A 12,419-nucleotide genomic window follows, 5' to 3' on the forward strand; every position below is an offset into this window, starting at 1 on the left:
TAGTATTTACAGTTAGTTAACTGATGATAACATTACTTACCAGGATTTGAACTTGTACTTTTAATGGTCACTGACGTCATAGTGTATGAGGCCATTTTTAGAAACGACTTTTGGCTTTCTTAGTTTGGGTTCTTTTGTTGTTGTTTTTTGTGATTTCTGCTGATAAGCTCATAGGTATTTTTAAAGGCAGAATGTAATCCATGCAGACTTTTTAGAATGTGAAATTTCTCTTAGTTTCAGTTCCTAAGAGCAATTTCTAGTTACAAATTCCACTGTGAATGTATTGTATTTGGCTTTTGAAGTTAAGAAGTTTAGTGAATGGGCAATAATATTAAAATTACATTCATTTGAAGAAAATAAGTGTATTAATTTGTGTATAGGGCTCTTTTTCAGGTAATTTTTAACTTTAATGTAAACTACTTGCTTGGTGCCCTCCATCTAGATTGCCATTTACACCCTACCTGCCTGTTCAGCTGTAAGGCGACCTGGCTCCTTGCTAGCTCCTGTCAGGAAGCATTCCCACACTGCCCTGACTTTGACTTGTTCATCCTCGGTTTGTCCTCTGGGCTGTTTTCATTGTTTTTAATTGCACTGTACCTAGCAGTGCCTGGCATGTACCGAGTCGGCCTGTACCTAGCAGTGCCCGGCATGTACTGAGTCAGCCTGTACCTAGCAGTGCCCGGCATGTACTGAGTACCTCAAGACCCCTCGTGTAATCCAGATCTTAAGGACACACAGATGGCACAGACAGAAATCACATGTACTTAGTGGCATAGCTTTTATTTACCTTTTTGTTTCACATATTTATTGGCTTGAGTTTATACTTTGATTTGACTTCTGAGCCTAAATATAAAGTTGATATATATGCTAGTCAAACTGTTCGAGCAGATATTTAAAAGATCTAAGATGCAACCCAATGATAAAATTGTTGACCCAGAGAAATTCCTCACTGTGTCTCCAGGTTTTAAACATTCAGACAACAAGCTTACATGTAGACACTTGGTATCAGAAGTTAAAAGGAATAATATTTTTATTACAAATATTTGTTGTAAGAAAAAGAGGAATGTAAGTTGCTTTCTTATTTGTTGTAACTGCTTAAGAGGTGGCATGCAGATTTTGCATCTCTTGAACGAAACCTAAAAGGCTTTATTTATTCTAGATGACTAAATAAATAGAAGGGGTTGTTTTGGTTTTGGTTTGGTTTTTGGTTTTTTGAGACAGGGGTTCTCTGTAGCCCTGGCTGTCCTGGAACTCACTCTGTAGCCCAGGCTGTCTCCAAACTCACAGAGATCCACCTGCCTCTGCCTCCTGAGTGCTGGGATTAAAGGTATGGGCCACCACCGCCTGACACTAGTTGTATTTATTTATAGAGACATTTCACTAGTCTTTCTTTGTGCTACTGTGTATTTGGATTTATAGTAAAACATACATGAGTGTGCAGATGAAATGGTGGTACCATTTGCAACTCCACATTACTCCCTCACAACAGCCTGAAGGGACCAACTCCAGAGGCACTGCCATAGGCCAACTCTTGGAGGAGATTTGCCAGACTGTGTGCTTAAGGACCAGGCTGGTAGTGATCCAGATCTTGTCTGACTCTGTCCAAGTCCCCAAGAACAGTTCTGAAATAGAGCTGGGACTTGATGGTTTCCTGGATGCAGAAGAGAAAAGGACTCTAGATAAGGATTGTTTCAGCCCTAAAATATAAACCTACATTTTTTTTTAATTTGTGTATCCTTTGAACTAAACACTATCTTCTGTTACTACCAAAAGGGGATAGAGATCCAGACTTGACTTTTTTAAAGCCTACATTTGGCAAATGTTAGGCGTCCAACAAATATTTATTAAGTAAGTTAGAGAGTCTCAAATGTGTTGATAGAATTTCTTCATTGTAAGAATTTTGTGTGTAGATTTTTTTTTTTTTTTTTTGGTTTTTGGTTTTTGGTTTTTCAGGACAGGGTTTCTCTGTGTAGCTTAGCACCTTTCCTGGGACTCACTTGGTAGCCCAGGCTGGCCTCAAACTCACAGAGATCCACCTGGCTCTGCCTCCCAAGTGCTGGGATTAAAGGCGTGCGCCACCACCGCCTGGCTTAGATTCTTAAAGTGTTACTTTCCTAGCCCTAATTTATCTCTCTCTAGCCATACATTGTTTAAGTCTTCAAACTGTTGTTCTTTTAGTCACAGGTAGCAGAGGATAAGCACTGTCCTCCACTGTTAGTTCAGGCGAGGTCCTTCTACTTCAGTCTGTTTCCTAGAAAAATAGTGTTAAACTGTCTCCCTCTCCCTCTCCCTCTCCCCTCTTTCCTCTCCCTCTCCCTCTCCTCCCTCTCCCTCTCCCCTTTCCTCTCCCTCTCCCTCTCCTTCTCCCTCTCCCCTTTCCTCTCCCTCTCCCTCTCCCTCTCCCTCTCCCCCTCCCTCTCCTTCTCCCTCTCCCTCTCCCCTTTCCTCTCCCTCTCCCTCTCCCTTCCCTCTTTCCTCTCCTTCTCCCCTTTCCTCTCCCTCTCCCTCTCCCCTTTCCTCTCCCTCTCCCTTCCCTCTTTCCTCTCCCTCTCCCCTCTTTCCTCTCTCTCTCTCTCCCTCGTTGCCTCTATCCTTAAAAGGAATTTCTTATTTACTTTTGTTCTAGTTAAACCATAGTGGAGCAGACGTTCCACTTCAGAAGTTGTAATTTTGTTATTTTCCCAAAGCTGTTAGTGAAATAGAACATTTTAATTATGAATGGATATATACTTTTTATGTGTATCACTTAATAGTGAATTTAGAATGTTGTACATTCTAATACTTTTCTAGATTTGAGTTGAGTGACCAGTACATTTGTGCTATATTTGTACAATATAATTTTAGTGATTTTTTTTTTTTTTAAATTCCACCAGCTTTGTAAGCCTCACTTAGAAATCTTCTTAAGCATCAGGGATGCAGTTCAGTGCTAGAGTTCTTGCCTTCCATGCACAAGACCTTGGGTCAGTCTCCATCACTTTCTCCAACAGAGAGGAAGAAAGAACTCCACTAACCACTAATACATAGGCACTAGATAACTGAACGTTCAATTCAGTAGATATGTATTAACAGATGGTTAACTGTGTCTATTAGGAACAAGAATTTGTTCAGAAGCAACAACAAGAATTAGATGGCTCTCTGAAAAAGATCATCCAGCAACAGAAGGCAGAGTTGGCCAATATCGAGAGAGAGTGCTTGAATAACAAGCAGCAGCTCATGAGAGGTATGTGAGAGGCCACAGTGTGTGCTCACACAACAAAAAAAAATACCACAAATACCTCAGAAACATTGCCTTGAGGTGTGCATTGCGGAGTACTGAGTGCTTTTTGCTAGAGTGGCAAGGGGAAAAATAAAGTTCAAATAAAAGCTTCTCTTTTTTAAAATTTGAGAAATACTGTGAGATATAGTAGAAGTGTTTCTAAAAGTATACTTAAAACATGGACTAGGGATGTAGCTCAGTGGTAGAATATGTACTTAGTGTGTACATGGTACCCTGCATTTAAGGGCCTGGTTCAGCTCTCAACACTTCAAAAACAACCCCCCCCCAAAAAAAAGAAACCCCAAATAACCCAACTTAAGACATATTTTATCTATCTGAATAATTTTATATACTCATTATGCCTTATAATTACCAATGTAAGTATATCATATATAATTATATAATAAGAAGATGGTTGGATGGAATTTTAAGTCCTTATTCCCCCCAACAGACTAGTTTAGTTTTTTTCTTTCTTTTTAAGGTGAGGTTTTGGCATTCCTGGTAGGACACTCTTAGTTTAGGACACTAAAACAAAATAAAAAGTGATAATAAATGCTATTTTACATTGGTAACATTTTATTTATACCTTGGAATATCTGTTTGTGTGTGTAAGTCAGTATATATAAAACACTTTAATGTAAATATTAAAGTGAAGGGCATTGGACATTAGTTAAAGAACTAAGTGACAATTTGAAAACCGCTTCCTTGTAGCTCGAGAAGCTGCGATTTGGGAGCTTGAAGAGCGACACTTACAGGAAAAGCACCAGCTACTTAAGCAGCAACTCAAAGACCAGTACTTCATGCAGAGACACCAGCTGCTTAAACGCCACGAGAAGGTGAGCAAAAGGGAGTGTCTTCACTTCTTTGTTCATTTTACTTTACAGCGTTATTCAGTTTTGTAGTTTAATTTCTTAGAGAATAGATTCTTGGCTTTATTTCTGTCTTTTGTCTTAATTTTTTTTTTTGAGTTTTGAGCACTTGTTTATAATCTTTATTTTGATTGCAAATTTTTCTATCAATTACAGTGTTTTAAAGACCTTATAATAAATTGTCATTTCATCTTGTATCTTGCTGGTTCCAATTGTGACTCAGGTATCTTAGTAACGTATCTTTCCTTGAACACTGCTGTCATCTAAGAACTTTTCTTATAAATTATTTTTGCCTAATATTTTGTTTCTCATTATGCAGTTATGGAGAGGGTACCTATGGGAAACAGTAACAGATGCGTGGAACATGTCTGTGAGTGCTGAGAGTTAAGGTATAGCTACACCATTAAGTCTGTTTAAATCTTAGGAAACAGAACAAATGCAGCGTTATAATCAACGACTTATTGAGGAGCTGAAAAACAGACAGACTCAGGAACGAGCAAGACTACCCAAGATTCAGCGAAGTGAGGCCAAGACCCGAATGGCCATGTTTAAGAAGAGTCTGAGAATTAACTCAACAGCCACACCAGACCAGGACCGTGAAAAAATTAAACAGGTACTTAGACAGATAGTTCCTTTCCAGGGTTTAACACCTCTGAATGACCTTTAAAAGTACCTCATAATTGGGTTTAGACATTTAGTCTCTCCTTAGGATTGTTATTTTCTGGGATGGGGCAGGGTATGTTATGTTCCAACTTAATCTTCCCTGTGTGGGACCATATAGGGCAAAGCCATCTCTCCCTTGACAGATCTTAGACCATGGGAATGAGATAACTTGTCCACCCTGTGACACTTCTGCAGCGACAGACAGATCATCTTCTTCCACTGGAGATCAGTAGGCAATCGAAACATGGAGGCTTTAAACCAGAAGTCATTTCCTCTCCCTTTACCTAGATCTATAGGTTACAGGTTCGAGTATAGGATTACAGCTTTCATTTACTGTTTTTTAAGCTTTGTTAAATTCCCTAATTATACGTGTAGATATGTAGAGATTACACTGCTTCCTAATTCAATTATCTTTTGTTTTTCTTATTTATAGTTTGCTGCACAAGAAGAAAAGAGGCAGAAAAATGAGAGGATGGCTCAGCATCAGAAACACGAGAGCCAAATGCGGGATCTCCAGTTGCAGTGTGAAGCCAACGTCCGGGAACTGCATCAGCTGCAGGTTAGGTCCCAGAGCCTGACGATGGGGGTGGTGACCAGGCGGCTTGTGTGGCTTCTGGGGAGAAAGTAAGAACTAACCCAAGTGTGCACATGCTGCTTATGAAAGGGCTAGAGCATTGAAAGCGTGTGCTGCCTGCAGAGCCCCAAAGGAGGGGCTGTGCAGTGCCAGAGAGCCTTGTTTTTATGCCATAGAACCAAGGTGAATGTAAGCATGAAGCTAAATTAATAAAAATTAATTAAAAAGTATGGGTTTTTTTTTTTTTTTAATTTAAAAGGATATAGCTGATTTCTGGTTTTGTGAAAAAAAATGGTAAACATTTGGAAATTTTTTTTGTAGGAAATTAGACTTTAGAGAGGACTATTTTTGGAATTCATATGGAATGCATAGTCCATCTAGTGAATGCATGAAATGCTTTATACTTTCAGAGTAACAGAGGTAATTTTGATACTCTGTATGCTTGGTTAATTTACTAGAGTAGAATACTTACTAATTCCAAATCTTTTACCAACTGGAAAAGCAAAAGCCCAGAGTATTTCTACTTAAGTTCTTTTTTATATATGTTATGTTAACAGCTTTATATGATATTTAGTATTTTTTGCAAGAAGATCTAAAAGTTTCAAAAACAGTGAAGGCATTTATACACTTATAGAACAGACTGTTCCACAACTCTTGGCACTTAGCTTTTAAAGGAGAATTTGAACTTCCATAACAGCATGATATCTAGTCAATAATTTGTTTTGAAAGAAAATTGTATCTGTTAAAAATTGCTCCATTGACCTGAAAAAAACTTAATACTAACTTTATTTTCAGAATGAAAAATGCCACCTGTTGGTTGAACACGAGACTCAGAAACTGAAGGAGTTGGATGAGGAGCACAGCCAAGAGCTGAAGGAGTGGAGAGAGAGGCTGCGGCCGAGGAAGAAGGTAACCTAGAGCTGTGCTGCAGTGCTGGGTGCGGTCCGTCCTTACCTGACACTGCAGGGGTGAAAAGACGGTGTTCCCAAAGGTCAGGGTCTTGTGAGAAGGGATCACAGTTGGGGAGACCATTGTTGGGGTAGGTTAGAACAGGATGCAGGGGAGTGGAGCGGAGTGTGTGAGCACAGGAGGAGTGCTGAACTCTCTGAAGTGGCCGAAGAGGTAGAGGCCGGCTAGGGATGAAGCGTGAATAATCACTTGCAGCAGGTGGGTAGATTGGGAAGGAATGGGACAGCAGAGAAAACAGAATGAGCAAAAGCACTGCGTGTGGAAAATGACCAACAGTCCCCTGCAGAGTAATGCAGGGTGGGGGCCTAGGGAGGAGGACAGCCCAGTCTGCTGTTAGCCGAAGCCTCAGGGACAAGGCCTTGAATTACATTTAAGATACAAAACATAAGAATGGCTTCTTTCCCCTTTCCCTCCATTTCCCTTGTTTGTAACTGGACTTCACTGATGGCCTGAGTTCGTTGGTTAACCATTGTATTTCCTGCTGTTACTGTTGTCCACATCCCTTTGTTATTCCTTAAGACATAAACCTATATTTTCTTATGATCTTCCTGCCTGATGTGTATCTCAGTGATGATGGTACATGCCTGAAATCTGAGCACTTGGTAGGTGGTGGCAGGAGGATCAGAAGTTCAAGGTCATCCTCAGTTACATGATGAATTTGAGGTTAGCCTGGGCTACATGAAACCCAGTCTCAAAAAGCAGACGGAAGAACAAGTTAAAAGTGGGTGATGTGTGTAAAGCAGTGTCTCAGGACTTGAGACCACAGCTGTGTTCATTAGTGCTGTACTGTTGCTATTTTAAATCAGGATTTGCTTGTGTCCCAGTGCTGGCTTCAAGCTTGCCATGTTCCTGCCTTAAGCTCCCAGGTACTGAGATCACAGGCATGCCCACTCTACCCAGCCGCTGGCTTTGTTACTGTCCGTTTGAACTTTTCACTCTCCTCCTCATTTCCTCTAGGCCTCCTCTTCTCCAGGGTCACTGTGTCTGTGAGGGCCTTGTTTCATCACCCGATCCCCATCTCAGTGTGCTGTGTCCTGTCTTACTTGTTTTTCTTTATTATATCCTTCACCACCAGATATATTTCTCTATTGTCTTAGTCCATGAGAACATGAGCCTCTTAGAAGCAGGGAGTTTCTTTCTCTCTTTGTTCACCGACCTGTATCTCGCTGTTAGAGGAGTTCTTAGAATGTTCTGAATGACTAGTGCACACCTGTTGAAGCTGATGGAGAACGTCACCTGAGCAGACTAGATTGAACTCAGTATTCGTCTCACCTTCCTTCCTCCAGGAGCCCCACCAATATGACATATGTCCCCCATCCTCTCTCTTAATTGACAGCCAGGTTAGAACCTGGCTGACTTAATCTGTGACACTCAGCATTCAACCAGATATTAATTGTGACTCATTTCTGGTATGGATTCTCTTTCCTGCTGCTGAGCTTGCTCAGCCGTGTCCTGCTGGGTCTTCTGACCTTAGTTCCTTTCCTTATCCTTGCTTGCCATCTGTTGTCAGTTACCCGCATGAGCATCTGAAGGTGTCATGGAGGTGTGGTGAATCTTCAGCTCCATCAGGCAGGACACAAAGCCTGCAGTGTGACTGGGCAGCCGTCACGTGACGGACTCGGCTGCAGCCTTGCCCACTGTCTCTCCCTCCAGCCACTTGGTTCTGCGTGTGCTGCGCATGGGTAGGGTAGGGTGACCATTCCTTCTACCACCTCTGTCTTCGTGTAGCTGTCTCAGCTTCTCTTGTCTGGGGCACCCTCTGTCCTGCCTGTCGATTTCTGACACTGCTTCATGGCTAAGTGCATGTCTTACTTCTTCTGACAAACCTTCTTGTACTTCGTTTCAACCTAAACAATAGCACTTTTCTTTAAATGACTTATCTACAGTCACCAGTACCTGTCCATTCAGTTCACTGTAACAAAATGTTATAAGATGGAGGCTTGAGAAGTCCATGTCCAGAGTTCTGGCATGGTCAGGTTCTGGTGAGGGAAGCCTTCTTTGGGAAAAGAACTCTGCTTGCCCCTTAAAAGAATAGTAATCCCATTTGGAGAACTCTGTGACCTAATCACCACTCAAAAGGTTAACCTCACGAAACCATTGGGGTTAGGTTTCAACAGATTCAGCTCTTTATCAAACACTTAGCATTCTTGCTGTGTATTGTGGGGATAGAAGATGAATCTAGTTTAGATCTTAGGTTTATATGGCTTGTGTTTCAGTGTGGAAGAAAGACATATGTCACTGACACAAAAAGTAGGTGAAAGTTGCTAATAGGTGTCACCTGCTGGGTGCTTACATTTAATGTTCACGTGGCATGCCAACAAGGTAAGTTAGTGCCCTTCTGCTGTAGCAGAGGACTAACTGAGCTGAGTCTTGAACCTGGGGCTGTGAAAAGTATGTGGTCTTAACTATTGAATAAAATGTTCGGAGCTAGGAGGTTTTTTTTTTTTTTTAAGATTAAAAAGATATGTGTATGCATGTATATCTGTGTGTGGGTGTGTGCATGTGGGTGCAGGTACCTATGGAGGCCATCAGATCCCCTGGAGCTGGAGTTACAGACAGTTGTGAGCCACTTGGTGCTAGGAACTGAGCTGGTCCTTACCAGAGACCTTGAGCCATCCCTCAGACCCTGGACAGTGGTGTAATCTTGGCTGTCAGAGTAAATTCTATGTACAGTGTAAAACAGGGCATAACTGTTGTCTCTTTTTTCTTAAGACACTGGAAGAAGAGTTTGCCAGGAAACTGCAGGAGCAGGAAGTGTTTTTTAAAATGACTGGGGAATCGGAATGTCTTAATCCATCAGCACAGAGCCGTATCTCCAAATTCTACCCTATTCCCACCTTGCATTCCACTGGGTCATAGCAGTAGCAGCATTCTCTGTCTGGACTTGGCTTCTAAGTACATCATTGTATTCCTTCATCTTCCACAGTATGTACGACTCACAAAGACAATCACCTGTTTCATCTTCTCGGTGGTTCTGAGAATTTGTTTCTTGGATTTTATTGTTAACAGAGATGAAGGGCAAACGAACTAAGACAGATGCCAGGCCATGTTGGCAAGTAGCATCTTGCAGTAATTCCCTAAGGTGATTTTGTATATTGACCTTAAATATTGTATTCTTTAGACACTGTTACTGAAAAACTGCCAGAAAAATAATGTTTAAAAGTATTTGGAGGAAAAAAAAAATCCAAACCTGTTACATCACTAAGTATTAATAAATATTGTTTTACCTGATTTCTCAATGATGCTAAATTCTATAGTAAAGATTCTCCTGTAGAAGTGGAGTAATTTTCTTTTGGTAAACCAGCTCTTATTAAAAAGCCATGAGTTATAGAAATATGCTATTGATTCAGTACCTAGATATATTTTTATCATAAACAGGATCAAAGTCTTTTAAAAAAGAGAAAGATTATTTCAGTAATCTGTCACAAACATTAGCCTGTGTGGGCAGGAATTAATAATTGAGGTGCTAATTTTATTAAGATAGTGCCTAAAACACTAAATTTTAATCATGTATAAAATGGGGTTTTCTTTTGACCAACAGGAACAAATACCCTTCTCACTGAACATTACTGTTTTACCAGCTTGCTTATATTGCCACTTAATATTCATCCTAAAACAAATGTACAAAATTTGGGAAGATGAACGAACTAGCTTTAAAATGTGCGACTTGAACATAGAGAACTCACCCCATTGTCAGTAGCACAGACTGAGCTCTCCCACTGACTCCCTCCTAAGAAGCCCACATCTCAGCAAGGTCAGTTCTGCAGTGGAAGCTCAGAGGCCTCTGTGCCCCGAGCTTCAGTCACGACTGCAGTTCTGAAGCTGGTCTTAGAAGAAGCCTTTGTCCGCAGAGAATTTTCATTCAGTATCAGGCACACATGCAAAGTGACACTGTATTGTTTCAAATGGGTTATTCAGGTGCATTTTGGTTTTAGCTTGTTCCATGTTTAAATTAATTACTTTGAGTCAGAAAAACCTGAAACCTTTATCATGTGGTTGCTGGTACATGTGATTATTAATGAAATGTTCACTCTTAGTTCCTTTTGAAGCTCAGCATCTCACCCGCGTCAGGTCAACAGTATTATAAACAGCACATTTGTGAATGATGCTTGCTGCCTGCCATTGGCAACCTGCTCTCTTCTAAGAGTGCTAGGTACCAAATTGTAAACGTTTCTGTTTTTAGTTATATTTTGAGGATGGTGAAGATTAGAAATGTCAGTGTAATGTTGTGGAAACACCAGTTCATATTAAGAAAATGTAAATGTCTGTAGTACTTTCTTGGAGTTCATTTGAAAACTTTGGATGCTGAACTTTACCTGGTTTAGATGGTTTAAAAATGCATGTGTAATTTTAATTTTATAATTATTTTGACAAGCTTAATTTTCTTGGACAACCTTGTAGGTAGCCTTAACTTTCAGCCAATTTTGTTTTTATATAAATATATATACATATATATATATATATATATAATGTATGGTTGTAAATTCATACACTTATCACATGAATGTGTTACTGTATACAGAATCCTTAATGCTTTATTTTCAGATGCTGGGTTGAAAACTGTTTGAAAGCCTTTAAATATATATCTTTATAAAGTAATATTCAGGATGATGATGGAAATTGTTTATATTATTATGATAAAAGACGGAATTATGTTGCCCAGTGTATTTAATGATTTATTTGAAGAGGGAGAGGGGAGGAAGGCTCTTATACACCACTTTCTCCTTTGAATTTTTCAGTTTACTGGATTTTTACAAGGGACTACTCCAGTCAGTGGGCTTTCTTTTCAGCATCGTTTAGGTAATTGTAGACATGATTTGGTCTGAATATCTGCCCTTCCTGGTCCTCTTCAGCTTGACATTTAGAGCATCGTATCTGGGACAGAGGCTGGAAGGGGTGTCTCCCTGCACCTGCCCTCCAAATTCCCTGCTGCTGCTTGAGGTTTCTTTCAAGCATGGCTGTATTTCTGTGGGTGCAGGGACTGTCCAGTGGTACACGTGGGGGGGGGGGGGCACTCCTCTCAACATTTCAGGTTACATAGAGAAAGTGTTTTGTAATAGAACATGCTCTTTCTAAACTTGCCTGCTTCTTGTGAGGCCTTATGCCATGTAGATAATTGTGACCATTCTTTGCTGCATGAAGTGTAGGTGGGGAGTGGCTGGGGGCACAGACTTCTTTGAATCTGAGAGTACAGTCGATCCAGCCCCCGATTAAGTTGTTTGGTTGCTGTGGCAGAATGTGCCATCAGTGCATAAAGGATATTGTCCATGTCACCTCCCCTTTCCCTACATGCTTTGAACATGCCACACTTCCACCATACTTCTGCAGGTCCAGCTCCTAGAGCCCAAATGCAGGGTTTCTGTAGACCTCTTGACCCACAGACTGTGGGTTGCTGAGTTAGCTGCTGTTTTAGGTGGAGTCACAGTAAGCTCACTCTTACCCTTTTCTGTGGGCGAAGAGGAAATTCAGAGTGCTTTTGCTTTGCTGAAAATGGTGGAACCTTCCCACATGACAGGACATGGCAAACCGTAACTAAGTAAGAAGCAGAACCGGAGCTACCTCTAAGCAGTGTTTTCTCAAGCACACGCTCTCAGGCACATGAGACCCTCCCCGTGGAGGCTTCTCTGATTTCTTGAGCATCAGCAAGTCTCAGAAGTGACTGTTTTTTCTACTCTTCCTGGTCCCCTGCACCCTCATACTTCCCCCATTCCACACTGTGCTTATTATATGACAAAGACTCTTCTAAGAAGCCAAATTCGGCCAAATTAGTAGCTAGGAGTATTGTAGAGCAAAGAAGCGCCCGGAGCTGCGGTGGAAGAAGGGAGTCGGTTCTCACAGCCTCCTGGTCCCTCCTGGGAATGGTCCTGGAGGACACGGTGGTGTTTTCAGTGCTTCTCTTACGTCAGAGGCAACAGTTAATGCCTCTGCTATTGCTGTTCTTTGGCTGACATGGTTTTGATAATGCTTTAAAATTTCTGCTACAAAGCTTGGGATAGAGTGTTTACCAGTTTCAAATGTTGGCTGCAACTTAAAAATGTTATTCTTCATAGTGTAATAAGTTCACAAGCTAAATTTTCAAAGAGAATTT

At 40.9% G+C, this 12,419-nt stretch overlaps 1 protein-coding gene across 2 annotated transcripts in view; it reads left to right on the forward strand.

Moving 5' to 3' along the window:
* The window catches only part of Slk (STE20 like kinase), a 56,715-nt gene extending 47,153 nt beyond the window's left edge, over positions 1-9,562 (forward strand). For both annotated transcript variants that reach the window (XM_006983309.4, XM_016001833.3), the window contains 6 exons: positions 3,091-3,220; positions 3,968-4,092; positions 4,550-4,738; positions 5,222-5,347; positions 6,158-6,271; positions 9,044-9,562. In XM_006983309.4, the coding sequence (XP_006983371.1) occupies positions 3,091-3,220; positions 3,968-4,092; positions 4,550-4,738; positions 5,222-5,347; positions 6,158-6,271; positions 9,044-9,190 (831 nt within the window). In that variant the 3' untranslated portion in view covers positions 9,191-9,562. The remainder of the gene's footprint in view (positions 1-3,090; positions 3,221-3,967; positions 4,093-4,549; positions 4,739-5,221; positions 5,348-6,157; positions 6,272-9,043) is intronic.
* The last annotated feature ends 2,857 nt before the right edge of the window (positions 9,563-12,419 follow it).

This window comes from Peromyscus maniculatus, chromosome 1, assembly GCF_049852395.1.
Source record: "Peromyscus maniculatus bairdii isolate BWxNUB_F1_BW_parent chromosome 1, HU_Pman_BW_mat_3.1, whole genome shotgun sequence".
NCBI classification, from domain to species: Eukaryota; Metazoa; Chordata; class Mammalia; order Rodentia; family Cricetidae; genus Peromyscus; species Peromyscus maniculatus.